This window comes from Botryllus schlosseri, chromosome 2 (genome assembly GCF_051294905.1).
Source record: "Botryllus schlosseri isolate E-star chromosome 2, Bs_hap1, whole genome shotgun sequence".
Lineage (NCBI taxonomy): Eukaryota > Metazoa > Chordata > Ascidiacea > Stolidobranchia > Styelidae > Botryllus > Botryllus schlosseri.
The window spans coordinates 27,188,512-27,207,717 of NC_137237.1; the positions used below are offsets into that span (position 1 = coordinate 27,188,512).

The following is a 19,206-nucleotide window of genomic DNA, read 5'->3' on the forward strand; positions in this document are numbered from 1 at the left end:
GTTTTTGTAGCTGCAGACACATTGTCGTTTTTCGGGGCATTTCGAATTGGTGGTTAGTTGAAGTCAGTTTGGATATTTCTGCTGGATAATGAGTATGACGTGAAAGCTCCTGTGAAGAATGTACCCATCAGTTAAATTTGCATGCAGCTTTATTTTTATGTTCGTGGTCGAAAATGTTTATATTTGAAAATAGGGAGAGATGTTGGTGTGCCTTTACTTGATATGCATGATACACATAGACGTAACTGAAAAGTCCACCTATACCTGATTTAAGGGACAGAAGTGACGAGCCAAGACCATTATTAGACGCTGATTCTGCTGGTAGGCTATGTATGGGACGGGAGCTATCTGGAACGAAGCCACACCCCTATTGCCGGCTACGTGACGAGGAAATTTGTGATGGATTGAGCATCTGTTCCAACGGTAAGATCCCTCGAATGTGGAAAATATGACCATATCATGTCTTCCTGACCAGGAAATGTTAGGTGATTTAGCAGTAGAAATCACAGATCTGGAAATTCGCAGGTTTAATATAGTTCAGAGCGACTCAAGTGTCGGTCCGCGGTCCGAAGTGTTGAATCCGAACCTTATCTGTCTCGGGATTTACTCAGTTTTTTACCGAAACCTATTCCACTATCGTTGATTTCGATAAACAAAGTACAGTGTTGAGGCAGCGTTTTCGAATAGGAACCTTAAAAAACTATATTTCGCATCTGTATGACCAGTAAAAACCTTCACCTCTACCTTTTACTCACTCTTACCACTTTAGAACCAAGATTTAAATAAAAGGAAATAAAAATAACAATTCTTCGAATAACTAACTAATAGAACAACAAACCAATTTCGCATATTGCTTTGGTAAGTAACCGCCTTAGCGGATTTTGTTTAAGTTACATTCCTCTGACTATGTAGCATTTCATGTGAGTTTCAACGCATCTCAGCAAATTTTTAACTTTTGTACCTTTACCGTTGCTATCGGAATTGAGTATCCATAGTAGTCATAGTATCCATCCAGTCACAGCTTGTCGTCGAGAAAGCGCCGCCATTGGGATCTGTATATTTCAAGGCTGCGGATTGCACAGGGATAATACTTCTGTTGCTTCCCGCATACATCCAGATTTTCGTTTAGACTTCATTCAAAATCGAGCCTTATCAACCTCATTTCTGACAAGGCTAGTATTTCGTTTTGATATTTATTAGGATATAGTGTCCATAAATATGAAAGTCGTAGTTCACCATTGGCGATCGTTTCATTATTTTATTGCCAGGTGCACGTAGGCTATATTGCGGTCACATCAGGTTGTTGGCTTGCCTGGGTCGATCGTTTTTTTTTTTAATATTTCCAAATTATCCACTCGTAAGTAGGCTCCCTTACGCTTGTCAGCGTGAAAGTTACGAAAATATTTTGAGAATATCCAGTTTTGGTGTTCCTTGTATTTCGAACATCCTACTCATTTGGAGTTGTTGATTCTTGGCTGATTCCATTGGTTGTATCCTTATTTTGCTTAAGGCAACAAGAAAAGCAAGAAGAGTATTCTCATTGAAGTGATTATCCATTGATTTGATCAATAAATTCCAGGGAAAATTACCTGAACCTTCTACAAAAGTATTCCGAGTTCAGTAATTATGGCTTTTAGCCAAATTCGTAACCACAGGGAAATTTTGGTAGAATCAATTAATCAACAAAACTATATTTTCTCAACAAAAATTGACGTCATGGATTGATTGTGCCATAGTGCAGAGTGATGACGTTAAAATGTCTGAACATCTTAATCAGGCTCTCGTACACTGATTAGCCGGTGGTTGTTGGTATTGAAATAGGTTTTTTGAACTACAGACGTTGGAATTTTGCCATGCGTTTCTGCTCCGACCTTTCATTACTCTTCACTGTTTAGCTCATCAGATATTTCCAATTATATTATTCTATTTAGCATCAATGGTGTTACGATATCTATACACTAGTCAAGTGGTTTCCAACCTTTTTCGACTCATTGCCACCATTTCAAGCTCGACACAGATTTTCGCCCACCAATATTTTCGGATCGGAAAATGAGGACACGCACGAGAAATTTATTCACCTAACCCTGATCGCTGATGAATAGACTAAAAAAGGTCACTTTTCAGACTAGGTGCCGGAAACCCGGTTTTCGCACATACTTTCCGTTGAGTAGATCTTTTGGTAGTCAACTTTCGTGTCATATGCAGAGTAAACCGTCTTCAAGTGAATTTTTGGCCGTGTTAATAAAATATTTGTCACAGAACGTTCTAATATTTTCGCTCCCTATCGCCCCCAGTCACCCTATTTTAATATTTTCTCTCCCTTGTTTCTCAGAATCGCCCACTAGAGGTCGATATCACTCTCGTTGAGAACCACTGCCTTAGTGCGTTATTCTTTAAATTAATTCTTGAGCTGCCGAGCGCGTCCCGTTTTTAGTCTGCAGGCTTTTGTCCTGCTATATGCGGATAAAATAGCGACGAAGAGCGCAGGGAAACATCCGCCACTTAGAAAATTATTCTGGAGTTGACCTAGCGCGGACTCAAACCTCCTACCGAATGGCGTTACAGTCGCGGAACATACCGCTGCACTACTTCTCAGGAGCAGATGATTTTTTTAAATATCAGCCGCTCCGAGACAAGGATTAAGAAACATTGCCATATATTGTTTATAGTATCTTTATCGACTTTGCCAATTGGTAACTGATGACTAGATTCGTAGTGGGGATTGATGACGAAATTCGAAGACTTACCAAGGTTCTCTGTGTCATATTACTTGGGCTGGCCACTTTTCAGTCTCCTTTCCATTTATGTATTGTAGAATGTATCATGTTGTATCAGTGTAAACCTGGATTGTAATATTTGTGTGGATGCCGATTTTGGCGCAATGACTTGCCTTTTATATTTTCGCCGGCTAAATACCTTCCAAAAAAGACAACTCGATGAATGCCCGCGCATAAGGGCTGTTCAAAAAAACATTTTTTAAATATTTTTCGCTACGTGATTAAATCGTCAGGCTGCCTAAAAAAAACGATGCACACCAAATTTGACTCAATTCCAACCAGTAGATGCCGAGTTCATTCAAATTGAAATTTGAGTCATTTTTAAATAATAGTATTTACGGTGGCAAATTTCGTCACTCCGACATGACGAGAAATCGTGTTCAAGGCATGCCTGAAGGAGCAGGAATGCTTTTTCTACCCGTTTACATCTTGACAAGGCCAATGGTAGAGTTTGGATATAGACATCGCAAGTTACCGAAAAAAAGATATGACACGGATTAGCTGAAATTAGTCGACTTCATTGAAATAGCCACGTTCAAAGGATGGGGATATGTTTGCAAATGAAGTACTGTTCACACTAAAATTAACGACCACAAAAACCTTATAAACTGGCAAGCAGGTAAAACAAGAGTAAATATATTTCTCAACTGATAGTTAATATCTATGATTCTTGTAGATTTCACGAAGTCTTAACGAAGCTTGTGGCTGTATTTTTCACAAAACATTTCGACATTATGATATCGTATCATTGGCCCTTCAGCACTCTATATTACTCTCTCAAACGAATTAGGAATACTTCACATTGTTTACGACTTTCAGTGGATACACATTAATGTTTAGTTAAATATAAGTAGATAAACTCGGGTCATGTACAGATAGGATGCTCCAGAATTATCACCCCTCGTTGATAATAATCGTGACAGATCTTCCTCCTATCAAAAAGTTATCGTCCTTTCTTCACGTCATACTCCATATTCGCTGAATACCATCTAACAGTCTCCATTTATCATATTAGAGAACCAATACGTTTTATTATTCTATGACAAAAAGGGGTTTCAGGAGATATTGAAAGACCAGAAAATGACGAATGTGCTTTATAAGCTAAGTGGGTCACCATTTCGTTTCCCTGAAGCTCGAAAAGTTTCGACCACATAAAAAGCTCTAGTATCAACGCTTATGTGAAATACCAGAAATAATTTTTCAATTCATAAATACTATTTATTGGTGTATCTCATTCCCAATTGCAATCAGCACCAGTTTTGACGTTCTGGATCAGTCAATGTCAAGTATAGCAGAACACTGGGAACACTGGGCTGTTGAGGGATGCAATTGATGTCTCTGTGGCTGAGATTTTGGAAATGGCGACTATACAATCGGTAAAAACTTTGAATCTAGGCCGTGAGACATCGGTATGCCCTGCATAACTCGCATAGGGCACAGCAACTTCAACATATCATGAATTATGCTCGCAGTCAGTCCCAGACCCGTCTAGTCACCGTCTACTTTGAACTGCGTACCGACAGGCTACATACGATGTCTAAGCGACATTTCTGTTACTTCACATAAGTGTTGATACTATGCTTTATGTTTGTAAACTTTGCAATCCTCACGAAAACCAAATAGTAACTCATATTAGTCAAATGGTATAGCATATCAGTCTTCTGGGTGACTTTCCTTACCACCTCAAATACATGATCAAAGTATAATTGAAAGCATCGGCGTTCTACTGGAGGAAAATTGTGATAATTATAATGAACCAAAGGCGAGATTCCTCGAGCATCCTATCGATACATGAGCCGAGTTCATCACATATAATGAAGGATATCTAATTCTATTTAAAGTAAAAAATATATTCCATCAGTCACAATTCATTTGCGAGAAGATTATAGGAGTGCTGAAGAGCGAATAATATTATATCATAATATCACAATGCATTGTGAAACACAGCCACAAATTTCGTTTAGATTTCGCGAAATCTATATTGGTCCGACGTAAAGTTCTTCTAAGTGTTGACTCTCACTTGAGAAATATATTTACCCATATTTTACTTGCTTTTCAGTTTATTTGGTTTTCGTGGTCGTTAATTTTAGTGTGAAAAGTACTTTATTTGCAAATTATATCACCGTCCTTTGAACGTGACTATTTTAATGAAGTTGAATTCTTTCCAGCTAATCCGTGTCATATCTTTTTTTCGTTAACAGGCTATGTCCATATCCGAACTCTACCATAGGCCCTCATCAAGATGTAAACGGGTGGAAAAAGCATCCTGGCACCTGCAGGCATGGCTTGAACACGACTTTTCGTCATGTCGGAGTGACGAAATTTGCCACCGTGAATAGGCCTACTATTATTTAAAAAATGACCGAAATTTCAATTTGGAAGAACTCGGCTTCTACTGGTTGGAATTGAGTCGAATTTGTTGTGCAGCGTTTTTTAGGCAACCTCACGATTTAATCAGGTAGCAAGAAAGATCCGGAAAAAAGTTTTTTGAACAGCCCAACGCGCATATGTGCAAATATGCTGATGCCACTGCCTAAAACCACATTTTATTGATAACCCGGGTATATATGGGAAAGATATAATCTGATTTTTTTGCGGTTGTTTTTCACAATATCCCCGTGTGATCTATTGATACACTGGGAAAGTTTACGAAACGCAACCTTCAACAAATAGTTTGATTCGGAACAATTTTCTTGCATTCTCGGTATGAGAATCATTATCCTCAACTCTGTGATATTTCCTTTTAACAGACGTGGACGAATGCTTTTGCGGAGACAACAGTGAAGGTAATAATAAATAACATAGGTGTCAGAAATAATGGGCTAATAGTCTAACACGGGCCCAATACAGAATAAATACGCAGGCACGTGTAGCAGAGTATGGTGCACTTTGTTGACAGGATAAAAATGTCTTGGCGGGAACGAACGAAATCGCCAATTAATCGAGACCTTGGATTCATCGCAAAAGAGCGAACACATACTACGTCTCTAGTGATCGAGTGAATTTTAGGGTAAGGGGGACACACTTCAAACCTCCACTGACTGGTCACAAGTGATTCAGGCTACTGTAGTTCCAACTCCAGAATGAATAATTGCTATTCTGCTTTTCCGGTCAGTAATGCCAGTTCGAATCATAGCTTCCTAAGCCAGCCCCCGGAACCGACTAGAGTAGGACAATCTTAAAAGTTACCACGTATATATACAGTGTGATGGTTTTTGTTTCGTCTTAAAAGCATAGCAACTGGTTAAATTATTTTCGAAGTTTAGACGTTGCGATCTCATTTGCTATAGATATTCGTTGATCCAAAGACTCACTCACTGCTATATTAATTTAGTGTTGAAACTAGAAAATGATGGGCTGTAACAAAGTTTAGCTGAAGCCTTACCATGTCCAAGCAATTTACAGCTATATTTACAGCACTTGCTGCGGCCAAAAATATCTTTTCATCGACCGCAGGTAACCAGCGGAATACAATTGGGACATTGCTGATCCAACATCTCAGAGCTAAAGTATGATCCTTTCAGGATGTTTCATAAATGAAATTAAAATGCTCCTAGGTCATATCGATAACGGCTGTTTTCGATGCTTGTCAAACCCCACGCAAATCATCGGAGTCTCCAGTGTGTGCGATGGATTCCTGGATTGCCACGATCTCAGTGACGAATGCCTCTGCCAGGCAGCTGAACGTCCCAAGATCTGCGAAAGAATGAAATGGGGCATGGACTTCGTTCATTAATTTATATAGCGGTGACAAACAAGTAGGTTTTTTATTCAGGGATGCTGAATGCAACGGAAAATCGATCTTCACATTTAAGGTACACGAACGCAATCGATCAAAATTTGATGGATGGAAGTATGCGAAGATTTGTTTGCGATGAAAAGTCAGTAATCAGGAAATTCATATAAGCAATATTGGTTTTCAATCAAGCGAAACGTCATTTTTGTGATGATTTATGTGACAATGCCCAATGACCTTAATTCAACTAAAAAATAAATAAAGTTCTGCTGAGTAGCGAGTCATTTCCGTGACATAAAATTTCGTTACACTGTTTTAAAGAGTGACTTTACTTATGTTTCTTGCAAGGAAACTGTGGGGTTTGGTCCGGGTCCACAGTTATGGCTTAAGTTGGTTTAGCTTTGAGCTCAATATCGCACTATTGTTTCTGTTTACTATAACTGTAACGGTTGCCCGACATATGGGCATGCGACACAATGGAAAACGACAGTTCAGCATGGAACACATCAGCATGCATCACTTCAGCATGTGACTGTATAACCCAAAAACTTACCCTAACCCGAAACATAGCCTAACCCAGGGGTCGCCACCTCAAAACGGGTCGCGGGCCACTTTTCGAATTTCGTGCAGTCCGTGGACCGCAAAAATGTAATATGGAGACAAAATAGACCACACACTCTCTAGCAGCCACGCTTTCAAAGCTTTCGTCAGTACAATGCTGTTCAATGAAATCTAAAGAAAAAGTTTTTTTTGAACAGCCCTAGTTCATGGACGACGGGCGTAGTTACCACAAAGGAAGTAATAGTTTAATAAAGAAATACAAATACAACAATGGACATATCATGATCTTCAACGCTTTTCAGCGACTGCGGAATCGATATTAGGGTTACCGTGACACGGTACTAGCTGAAAGTCTTGTGGGGAATCCGTAATCCGTTCTGTAAGTGTCTTGGCAGTGTCTTGGTCATTGCACGTAAGGCACTCTGCCCATGCCCATTCATATCATCTGATTCTCCCTAGATGGCATGTTGTTGCCATCGCCGAAGCCATTGCATTTATTGAGGAATATAGTGATGTTGGTGGGCAATGGGCATACTTTGAAACAACTATATTTTAAAGCTGAAATAAATTTCAGCATCTCAAACTGCTTCACTTTTCGTTGTTCCAAAATCATAAATCCTATCGCGGGCCGCAAAATATGACCTAGAGGGCCACATGCGGCCCGCGGGCCGCGTGTTGGTGACCCCTGGCCTAACCCAACCCAACCTAACCTAGCCTAACCTAACCTAAAGCCCAACCATAAATCCAACCCTAACCTACCCCTAACCCGTAATTTTACCCACATGCTCATGTGTCGCATGCCAAATTGTCGCATGCCGAAGTCTCGCATTCTCATATGTCCACGGACCAATTGTAACCCATAGCCAGTGTTGGGATCAAGTCACTACCTTCGAGTCACGAGTCATCTCGAGTCATTGCACATTTTGACTCGAGTCAAGTCAAGTCAATCGATTTTCAAAGGTGACTCGAGTCAAGTCAAGTCAATCGTTTTTTGGAGGTGACTCGAGTCAAGTCGAGTCAAGTCAAGTCAAGTCACGAGTCAAGTCACGATTCAAGTCAAATTGAAATTTCGAAGTATGATTGATGATGCAAAGTCATTATATTTTGCTAACTAGATTAAGGACAGATGAATTGGCCATTTATCTTGAATCAAATAACGAATATAAAGATAAATATACATGCGAAACGATGTTGCAGCACTCACGCAAACGTAGAGCTGCTAATAAAATATGCGAATAATTTTATAGTTACATCTACAGTCTGATTTTATCGGCCAATATTGAGTATCGAATACGAATCCTCGAGAAGTTGAAGAAATTGATGTGGTACAATACACCGCCCAAATACACATCCGTGAGAATATAAACGCGTAAACTATATTCGTTCGTTATATATCAAACAAGATGGTTGGTAAAGGTGAGCACATCCGCAATGTAAGCTCTGAGCCGTCTTAGAAACAAGGATACACGTTGCTATTAGATTAATCCAGGGTCGGCCAACCCGTGGCCCGCGGGCCACATGTGGCCCGCGAGAAGGTTTTGAGTGGCCCGCGAGGTAATTTCCGAAATTGGTAATGTTATAAAAATGAATTGCACGGATTGTGAACTTGCAATGCCAACCAAAAATTTGATTAGTCTGGAAGCAACACTTGAGATGTTATGACTAAAATATCAGTTACGACGCATTGGCATTTCCATGAGCCAGTCACACTTTGGTAGATCTTCGTACACTACAATAAAGCAGAATAATTTGCGATAAATATATCAAAAGTAAATATTTTCTACACGCTTCGCGCAACATTTTGTCACTCGATTTCTTGCTTTTAATATTGTTACCCCTTTGTGAAGATGAAAGAACGCTTAATGTATCAGATTGAGTCTAACTATATTCTCGATTACGAGACAAAGTGTCATGCGACCTAGCGTTTGCGCTCGCAGAAAGACCGTCGACTATGAAACCTAGGCACAAAACGATTGACGCATGTTGGTCGAAGCTTTCGAAATTGATATGTTCAGGCGCTGAATAGTCTAGTCCTGGCAAACTGAGCCCAGCGATATACTGCAGGCCTGCAATATAGTCAAGTGACTATTATTGAGCTATGGATGTCGAAAAAATTTCGCGCTTCGCGCGGCTAGTGGCCCGCGCAATATTTCGTCGATCGAATGTGGCCCTTTGGCTGAAAAGGTTGACCAGCCCTGGATTAATCTATTGCTACTACGATAACGTAAGCTGTGATTGTATCGTTAGCGGTCAAATTATTTGTGATGTGACAATGGAGAATCAGTGAAACGTACAATCAGCGAATGACTGGTTGCTTTCACAAGTGACACCGGCGTATCGCGAACAAACAAAACATAAACAAGATATGGTTATTTAATCGACACAGTTTACTTAATGACTTGAAATTGACTCGTGAATTTTGCTCCGAGTCACGAGTCAATCCACATTTCTGATGCGCCGAGTCAAGTCAAGTCAAGTCATTTTTGCAAAGTGACTCGAGTCAAGTCAAGTCACACGAAAAAGGTGACTCGAGTCTGACTCGAGTCAAGTCATGACTCGAGTCATCCCAACACTGCCCATAGCATTTATGATATTTAAAACTTTCGTTTTAACTAACCTTCGATGTAGGAGACTTACGATAGTCATGTTTTTAGAATGACAAAATTGGTAAGTCATGTGATATTCTTCTTAGTAATCGACGTGATCAATACTGATCCTTTAGTTCAGTGGTTCTCAATTTTTGTAGACACCCCCCCCCCTTGACGATAGTGAAAAATGTTGCGCCCCCTTATTGTCATATCGAAAATATTAAAAAGAGAAGCCAGAAGGTTGCAATCCCAACGTATAGTTTAATTGCATGGGAGGTTATCCCTGTTAAGAGACCTGTCAAATATGATATCCGGACGGAGCATTCTACAAATTCGGTACTACATGAGCATTGAGCATGCCAGAAAGGGCTTCTTCGATGTTCTAAGCCACTTCGATTCAAATCCATGCTTGTTAGATTCAAAATGCATATTATACATGACACATGACACGAACTTATAGGCAAATATCTTATTTCTCTATTTCTCCACTGATCACAGAAGTTTGACGAACAGACAATAAAAGATAATGCATACATTAATTCACCATGCAGCCAATCCTCATTAAGATATATCTTCTCTGAAAGGTACAAGGTCCGGTATCAATCACAATGTAGCATCGGTGTAAGGATAGTACGACGTTAATGTGACATTTAAAATCTCAATATCATTAGGATTATCGCCGGGGTTGATACTTGGAAGTTTCAGCAAGATTAAACTCATGTCAAGTTTATTTCTGTCAGGCGACTTCGCGCCCCCTTCAGATGCTTCCACGCCCGACCCCAAGGTGGCGCCCCCCAGTTTGAGAACCACTGCTTTAGTTACTGGATTTCACTAGGCCTGCGTATTCGACATGATCATTAATCAGTTCCATCACAACAACTTCAAAAACATATAGATGCGGCATTCACCTTGACTGGTATGGACATGACCGGCATTACAATATTATTACAATGATGCGTAAATACGTTCAGTCCGTTGCATAAGTTGGTCCATTTTCTGTAATTTCGGCCGAATTGGTTAGCAAATATCTCCTACACACACAAACATTATTTTTCCTCTGAACAAATATAACTTTGGCATTGTTCTTATAGCGGTTATATAGCATTTCAATCAATCATAAATGGATCATCGATATCGATTTACATAAATCGCCGCGATGACTCACCTCGAATTGGTAGTTCATAAATTGCATAGCATCAAGATTGGCTATAGCTTGGCGTGGTTAATCCTAATCTGAAATTATGAATACGCATCAGCAAATTAAACTGCTTAAAATGAAAATGTTTGTTGACTCGAATTCGGATGGTTTGACTTGCGTCAATTCATTTTGAAAATTAGCGTGGCCTGACTCGTGACTGGACTTGATTCAAAACTTTGACTTGTGACTCGAAGGTAGTAACTTGATCCCGACACTTGCGAACAATACTATAGATTGTTTGCGTTTGAAAATGATTAATCAGTCGAGAAACGAACAATACTTTCATTCACAGAACAACCAATGGTCAAGTTGAGAATGCAAAGCACTGCGTAAAGCGTAAGTAAACCTTTTCCAAGGTCACATGGTCTGACTATACGACGAGAAGAGCGTTACTAACCTCGATGCGGACTTGAAATTAACTCATCTGCTGATAATTATATGACCATATATTTGCAATATTATTTTTCTGCGGCTGGTTATTTCTTATGTTTATCATCTATCATTACCATCTCTCCGTTATTCTCCATCGATTATTATTTTACCTGTCAGTGTCGTTGGGTATTTTGTTCATCTTAAGGGATTCTGTGGTATTGAGGTTATAGTATGATATGACGCTTCCACTAGCATGCTTTCGAATTTGTACCTCAGTTAGACATATGCTCGAGAGACACAGTATTCACAGTGTGCTTTAGTCAGAACCTCTTTCAACTTGCTATTTCTACAGTATCAAACAGAAGCACTCCGCACAGAGCTCTGACATGTCAATGCATAGCCTACATAAGCTGTTCATTTTATATATATATATACCTTAAACTAAAGAAATATAATCAAGTTAGTGCGCCTAGCCATTCAATCAACTGTAAATAGGGTGTGGACTATTAAAATCATAACCCAAAATTTCACGTCGATACACTACACAGTGCAGTATCAGTTCAATGTGCAATTTATTTTATGAAATTTTCTTCCATTCAGAGCCAGGGGCATTGTGCAAGATTGGTGAGCATGACAAAATTTTGAAAATTTTTAGTAGGGTAAATTTTGTTTCTAAATTGATTCTTATTGTAAATGAAAGACCAAACGATTACATCAACGTAAGCGAGGCTCTGCTTACTTAAAGGGTAGGCTAGGCACGAATATTGGGTAATTATAGCTAATTCGACCTGATGAAAATTCGTTGAAAGTCACTTAATATTCGTTAACAGATGGACCATTCATCGCATGCGAATACGAGCATGAAGACCCAACAATTGCTAATTGCGTCAGTGACGACATTCATTGCAAGCAGCTTCCTAAGGCGTATCTGTGAGTAATCTTCCATAGAACGACGCCGAATTGAGTATAAATGATTGATTCGAGCCTCGAGTCAAGTATCTGAGTGTCATTTGTTATGAAGCCATAACAGTAATGTTGAGTGTCAATTGTGTTCCATTTATGCGATCGCGAAGTATAAGTAATGTAAGTCGAACTTGTTTTCAAAATACCTTCAATTTGGTAACTAAACTCTGAAATGAAACTTTGACAGAACGCCGAAGGTCAATCCCTATACTTCATAGAAATGTCGTTTCCAGCGCTTGTTATACCTTGCTCTGTATGTTTTTAAAGAATTGATACGGACATCAGGCGAGGCTGCAGCTGTCCCTTGCTGGAACGGAAAGAAAGTGTTGAAACGATAATTCTCGTTGATACAAAAGTGATAAGAGGAGAATAATTTCGATAGTACAAAACATCACTCTCATCGCCAGATTCGAATGTTGAACATTTGAGCTCGATTCGGATTTGAGTACGTCAGTCGTGGGTGGGCAAACTGCGGCTCGCGATCCGCATGCGGTTCTTTCAGCTTTTGATTGCGGCTCTTTAACGATTGCACAATGTGTACATGCGTTTCGCCATTTTACTAGAGAGGTTTACCCGGATTATTAATCAATTCATGCATTCTGTCGCCTTTTACCAGTATGCGTATTTTTTTGTGTGTTGTTTCTCTTCTTATGGTGTGCGCAAGACTTGTAAATTTTAGTGGCGAGAGGCACTACAGGGTTAGACCTTTACAATTGAACACTTGAATCATGTTCATATAAACGTTTCACCCGCGACAATGGTGCCTGGTCTCAATCAATGATAAATCATTGTGTTCAACAATAAGCTTGATAAGAAATCACGCCAGCGCAGGTCACAATCATTTCCGGGCTAGCAATGGTGAAGACGGTCATTCGTATTGTAAAGACTAGCAATAAGTGCTGAGTGTGGCCAAGAAAATATCGTCGAGCGATAATTACAAGAAAAGAAAGAATGAACATGAAAATACAACAGTAATTTGAAACGTTGTTACGAAACTAGACACCAAAAACTTGGCCCGAGCAATAACATTAGCGCGCTGAAATATTCCTTAAATTATCATCAGCACTTGAAGGAACTGCTCCCCACTGCTTGTTGTCATATCAGCCTGATTTCAAACTTGCAGTCCAGGTGGAGGCGCACCGTTTCACCATACGATAATAAACTTCATTCGATAGCCTACATTTCATTGTGACGTGATAAAATCATATTATTGATTTTTTGTGTTGTGGCTCTTTCAAAGTTAAGATTTTCGATATGCGACTAGTGCGTGAAACTGGCCTGCCCACCCCTACTCTATAGTAAACTATTCCCTCCCCATTATATTATATGAACGGCATGCGGTTGCAGGAATGTCGGTAGTACTGCCAACAGTTTATACCCATTTTTGTTATGTGGATTTTCGGGGACATCCATGTTTGCATACACCTAATATCGCTATCATGGGAGATTTAAACTCATTCAAGTTCAATTATGCACGAAAATAGGAAACATCCCGTTATTAAATGACAGTTTCAAGTTTCCGTTAGGCTAAGTTGGGTTTCTGCTATCAATATCTATAAGAAATTTCATTCCGGGTATCACTGAAAATGATGCAAACTGTCATACCTTCCCCTTTGTTCAGACCGACATCCAGTTCCAATTCTTCTGATCGGTGGTCATCTTGCGAGACGTGGAATTACGGTTATAAAGATTGCTTGATTGCGTAAGTACGCCTATAATGGAACCATCTGACTACCATTAACACTGGATCAATGATTACATTGGCTGGACAACCGATACAATCCAAGATTATTGGTCAAATAAAGCAATTTGATACGGGTTAATAACTTCCCGCATCGAAGGTGTGTGGTATGATTTGTAAATTTGTGACGGTCAGCCTCTGTGTACTGCAGAGCAGTTCTCAACTTTATGTACCTACCTGCAATAGTGTAGCTCGACGCATTAGAAGTGGAGTTAATAAGTCTGCATTCCTATTTATGAACCTCACAATACGTCACTGCCAAACAGAAATTTTATCATAATATATATATATATATATATATATATTGGTGTTGTTGTTGACTGTGGAATCATGGTACTAATTGGTGTTGCATGGTAAATGAATAAACCGGTTGAGCTATAAAATAGTGATAATGGCACTATACAATAGTATTTTTGACTCCATTTTCGGAAACCACTTTATATTTTATGGGGCGCTAAGCGCAATTTATCATTTCTTTGTTTCTTTTCCTGATTTTGTAATGAAAAAAGCGTGTTTGGATAAAGTAATTTAGACCAACTAGGTTTCAAATATTACTTCGCTGTGGAATGATTTTCGATAAGTTTGAAAATTGATCTCGAAAAAATGGATAAAAACTATACTTGGATTTCACCACGGCGATTAATGAATAAAAAATGTCAGGTGGGTCACCCTTGAAGCCATCTTTTATATGGCTTTCCCATTTATTTGTAGATAAAGTCGCGCCAGGAATATTTAAAATTAATATTACGAATGATTGCGTTTGAAAGCAAGTGATTGCTATACCTGGTTTTGACCATGCTATACCTGGTTTTGACCCCACTTGGCTTAGTGAATGATTTTCAATTCAACATTAAGAACTTTTTCCATTCTGTAATTAGACACTATAAATCGGCCCATACAACATCGGTTAACTGTTTTATAGCCGTTACTGTCGCATGTAATGTCAAACAAATCGAATTTAGTGGTTAGGTGAGCACGAAATAGCAACTATTAAAAATGCAATCGTTTTTCGGTTAGGGTTAAATTTTGATGAAATTTATTTTTCTGCATTTAAGATTAGACATTAGATTATACCTATTCCTAAACTAACATGTAAACCCGAAACCCAGTTGAACTATGTGGTTGATGTGACTAGGAATCACTTGTAAACAAATTATTCACATCTTCGCAACAGCTAATTTCATTTACTATTAAGAGTATAGTGAGATGTCCGGGTCCCTCTTTCTGTATGTAACATTTTACGGTCATCATCCTCCAGATGACACCAGTTTTATTATTAGTTGTGGTTTTCATGTTTTTCTTTACTACAATTATCATTTACAATAGCTCTATAGTTTTTTTTATCGTTCTTCCAAATGTACCGAGCTGTACCACGGTCCAAGTTTAGGCTTTTATAAGACACTGCTCACGCGGCTTAGATGGCGAAGTCTAATCATGATCTAGTCTAATCATAATCTCTGAATCAAGTTGTGAGTACAATTACAGGAAAAACATAAGATGTAGAATTTTGATCAAAATGTTCAATCACTGTTAGCTATCATCATTATGAGCCTATATACGTTTTCCGGTGGGTTCGAAAGCTTCGGTGTTACGAATAGCTGCAATGGATCATGGTATACTTGGATATGTCAGTGCTTTTCTTCCCTCACTGTTTCGATAATTTGCTATGTTTGTCACAAAAAAGTAATGTTAGCCGTCGGAATGGTATCTCTCCCAACTCTGTCGGTCTATAAAATAGCTTGCTTAACCATTTATAATTTCGAATAAAATAAAATACCAACCCTTTATGAGCGTCACACAACCGGACGTTGTAGTTCCTGAAAACAGGTTACATATTATCATTTTGAAAATAGGACAGTCTATTGCAGCATAGTTCATTCGGATTTCCCGATTTACCTTTTATAGCTGGTTCGTGGTACAGAACTTGAATATAGCTTTCAATACAACATCCATTGTAGCAGTATATTTATTAAACTCGAAGACTTTTCGGGTGCCTCTTTTCAAGAGTTATCGGCACACTGATGGGATTTAAACAGATTTAAAAGCAAAACCAAAAAGGCAAAGTATGACGCAACAATCAAAATCACAGACCATGAAATTCGCATTGTATCAATGGCAACAATAACAAACTACGAAGTATACGGACATACGGTACTATAGTAGCAGCACAATTTGTGAATAAACAATTACACGCACGGAACAACACGCACTAATGAGAAAGTTATAGGTTATAGAGGAAATCTTTCTGTCTGCATAAAATAGGTTTGCTCAACTGAATAATAGTAGACTCCAACACTTTTAAATGAAACACAGACCTACCACGCGCAATGACAGTGAACTAATAGTAATAATAATAACTAATAAATATCTGATCACCGCAGCAACTTGATTAAACATTTTTCCTAATATGTTTGACTATGATATCGATAAGTTATTATCTTACTGTAGTCTTGCCTTTTAAAATTTGATTGCCGTCGTAATAGTCCGACCGCGGAGTTCAAGCAATTCTCAGGACGTAGCCTATATTATTAAGAACTCAATTTATATTTGTAATTGTATGGAATTTCGCGACAATACCGCGGCATGTATTCCTGTTACCTGAATATCGTCGATAACTACTTAAACTTTTACATTAGCACTTCCAAATGTGGGACATGGGTGTTTCGCTCAATTGTTCGTTTCACACGGCAAGATAAAACGTGACCAATTTTATGTAAGTTATATCATTTGCAGATACAACTGTACCAAGGTGCCTTATCGAGACGTTAAGTCGATTCGAGAATGCAGTGCTAAGGTAAATCATTTCGTATAGTTATGCAACAGACCATCATCATCGTAAATGTTACACATAGTAAGTAGGCCAAAACATAACATCGTTTGTTTAAATGCGGAATCAAGTCCGTGAGTATCTTTCTGTAATTGCCTGAATATGCCCACTAAATGATCTGTTAGCTACTCGGTGCTCACAGCTCGCAGTGTTTTTACATAGGATACTTGGTAACGCACTGCGATTATGAAGTAGACCCTGCTAACGAGTAAAACTGTTGACGATGGCAGAATTGTTTATGAGTATGAGTATTTTTGAATTGTGGAGCAAAATGCAAGACTTCAAGAATTGCGATGCGATAAAAAGAATGGCAGGAGTCGAAACGACTTAGTGAATTCAACCAATCAGACTTCTGCCGTTATCGACGAGTATAGTAATAAAATGGAAAAATGTGTAAAGAAATTTGAGAAATGAGAAATATGATGAGAAAGGCCCTACAAAAATACCTAAAAATGGAAGGCGGACGAGGCATCTTTCAGAGATCCATTTCGACTAAGCCGTGGACATCTCACAGCCATTTCTGCCGGTGTACTTACTACAACCTACTAGAGCAGTGGTTCCCAACCTTTTTTAGACACGCCTCCTTTATGATAGTGAAACATTTCGTGCCCCCCTCATCGTGATATCACAAAATCCAACCGGGATACTAGCAACTCCAACAGATTTTTGATGGCATGGAAGGTTATAACTGTTGATGAGAGAATTACAAAATATGAAATTCGGTGTTTATATAGAGAAACACGCGTGAATTGGAGGTAAATCGCGCAAAGCGCGAATTTTTTTTTCAGTTGATTGTTTCTTCGCGCCCCACTTCCGAGCTTTCACGCCCCCCACTGGGAACCATTATACTAGAGGATATATGAAATCATTTTATCCATATAACAATTGATTAATCCCAGTGAATACGACTTGCACAAACTTGCATGTCTAAGGAAACTATAGAACTAGACTGATATATGTATTCGAGATAGCCCAGCGTTAGTAATGACCATGATTTTAATTGTAAGATGTGGCCAATAATGCATTTGCAATACATTGCAGGATACCAAGTGCAACATTTCAGAATGGTGCGAAGTTGGATGCCCATGCTTCTATTTTCATTGCGACGACGAAAAGGTTATTTCTGAAGACAGTGTAAGAATTGCATATTAAAATAGGAAAATGGCCTTTTGTAGAGATAAATTACACTTACTATGATGACACAAAACCTTCGGTGACCTGTCATGTAGAGCGTTAGTTCGTCGACTGTCTAAACCTGAATGGGACTACATTTAAATCGAACAGTAGGCGTTTAATATCGATGCTTCTGATGAACTATGTCAAAAATGAAGCTACAAACATAATTCCTGTTCGCGAGATAAGGACGCATTACTTCTGCGAAAATTGGTAATCGTAATCCATGGGATATGTACCATCATAATGTTTGCTGTAGACTACTTGGTTCGTTTACATCTGTTCTAATTGGTGTTATACCAGAAACTGTCGCAAACCTGATTTGCACCATACGCGCTGGTGAAAATCGGATCAATCCTCGATGTTCTTTGAATTTGTCTGTTTAATGGTATTAACGGCTAATCTGACATAACCTGTCATGTTAGAGTTTATATACACATTCATCGTTTGAGGAAGGTAAATGTGTAGCAGGAGGTGTCATTGCTAAATTTGTTGCCCGTTTAAACGCCACGACGGCCGCACCCCAAAACCCGAAATTGAGGAAGGGAGCTCGGAGGGGAATTATTTCGTAAATCAAGATAAAAAGGAGTATTTCAGAGATATTTCCTCAACTGACAATGTGTTATTTAAGTGATGAAAGTGATTCTATAAAAGTGGTTTACTCAATGAGGAGGGGGCGAAACGTTTTTTTAATCTTTCCCATGCACCCATTCCCAGGATGTGGATATGCAAAACGTTGTATGCGAAAAATGTGATTATTGGTTATTCTCTCATCAAATATTTAGGTATGCGACGGGTACAAGGATTGCTCATCTGGGTCTGATGAATGTCAGCCGGGATGCATTGAAAGTGCATTTTCTGACGAGAAGTCGATGATTAAAAGCACAGGAGTCCTAGTTCTGGTGTGGACATTCAGTAAGTCACTTCGAAAAATCGACCGGGCTCGAGGTATTCGGACTGGGATAGGATTTCAATGAGGCTCGATATGTCGGGTTTACCAGGTTTGAATCGCTCGGGACAAAAATATTTTACAGATTCCAAATCTTACGTAGATGATGTTCATGCTATACTCTGCTCTACTCTACTCTGCTTACTTTGCAGGTGTTACTGCCATTTTTGGATGTACATCAGTAGTTGGATCAAATTTACATGGCCTGTTGGAGAGCCCTAATGGAATTGTCACTTCATCGCATACCACCATCAACAGACTACTCATTATGAGTTTATCCGTTGCTGATTTGCTTGTTGGGGTAGGATACGTGTATACCTA

The 19,206-nt window shown here is 39.0% G+C and overlaps 2 protein-coding genes and 1 long non-coding RNA gene across 6 annotated transcripts in view; 1 reads left to right on the top strand and 2 right to left on the bottom strand.

Moving 5' to 3' along the window:
• LOC145457428 (uncharacterized) overlaps positions 1-19,206 on the bottom strand; it is a 502,676-nt gene that overhangs the window by 228,676 nt on the left and 254,794 nt on the right. The window lies entirely within an intron of this gene.
• LOC145457052 (uncharacterized) overlaps positions 1-19,206 on the top strand; it is a 66,186-nt gene that overhangs the window by 19,236 nt on the left and 27,744 nt on the right. For 3 of the 4 annotated variants that reach the window (XM_080335234.1, XM_080335211.1, XM_080335219.1), the window contains 12 exons: positions 275-423; positions 5,528-5,563; positions 6,335-6,493; positions 6,553-6,658; positions 11,153-11,196; positions 11,833-11,856; positions 12,063-12,162; positions 13,817-13,897; positions 16,670-16,730; positions 17,805-17,897; positions 18,722-18,851; positions 19,038-19,186. In XM_080335234.1, the coding sequence (XP_080191360.1) occupies positions 275-423; positions 5,528-5,563; positions 6,335-6,493; positions 6,553-6,658; positions 11,153-11,196; positions 11,833-11,856; positions 12,063-12,162; positions 13,817-13,897; positions 16,670-16,730; positions 17,805-17,897; positions 18,722-18,851; positions 19,038-19,186 (1,132 nt within the window). The remainder of the gene's footprint in view (positions 1-274; positions 424-5,527; positions 5,564-6,334; positions 6,494-6,552; positions 6,659-11,152; positions 11,197-11,832; positions 11,857-12,062; positions 12,163-13,816; positions 13,898-16,669; positions 16,731-17,804; positions 17,898-18,721; positions 18,852-19,037; positions 19,187-19,206) is intronic. The other variant, XM_080335227.1, reaches the window with a different exon arrangement.
• On the bottom strand, positions 15,018-16,269 carry LOC145457482 (uncharacterized). Its single transcript, XR_013920892.1, has 3 exons — positions 15,833-16,269; positions 15,718-15,753; positions 15,018-15,663 (listed from the first exon to the last, which is right to left on the bottom strand). It is a non-coding gene; the product is annotated as an uncharacterized LOC145457482 (long non-coding RNA).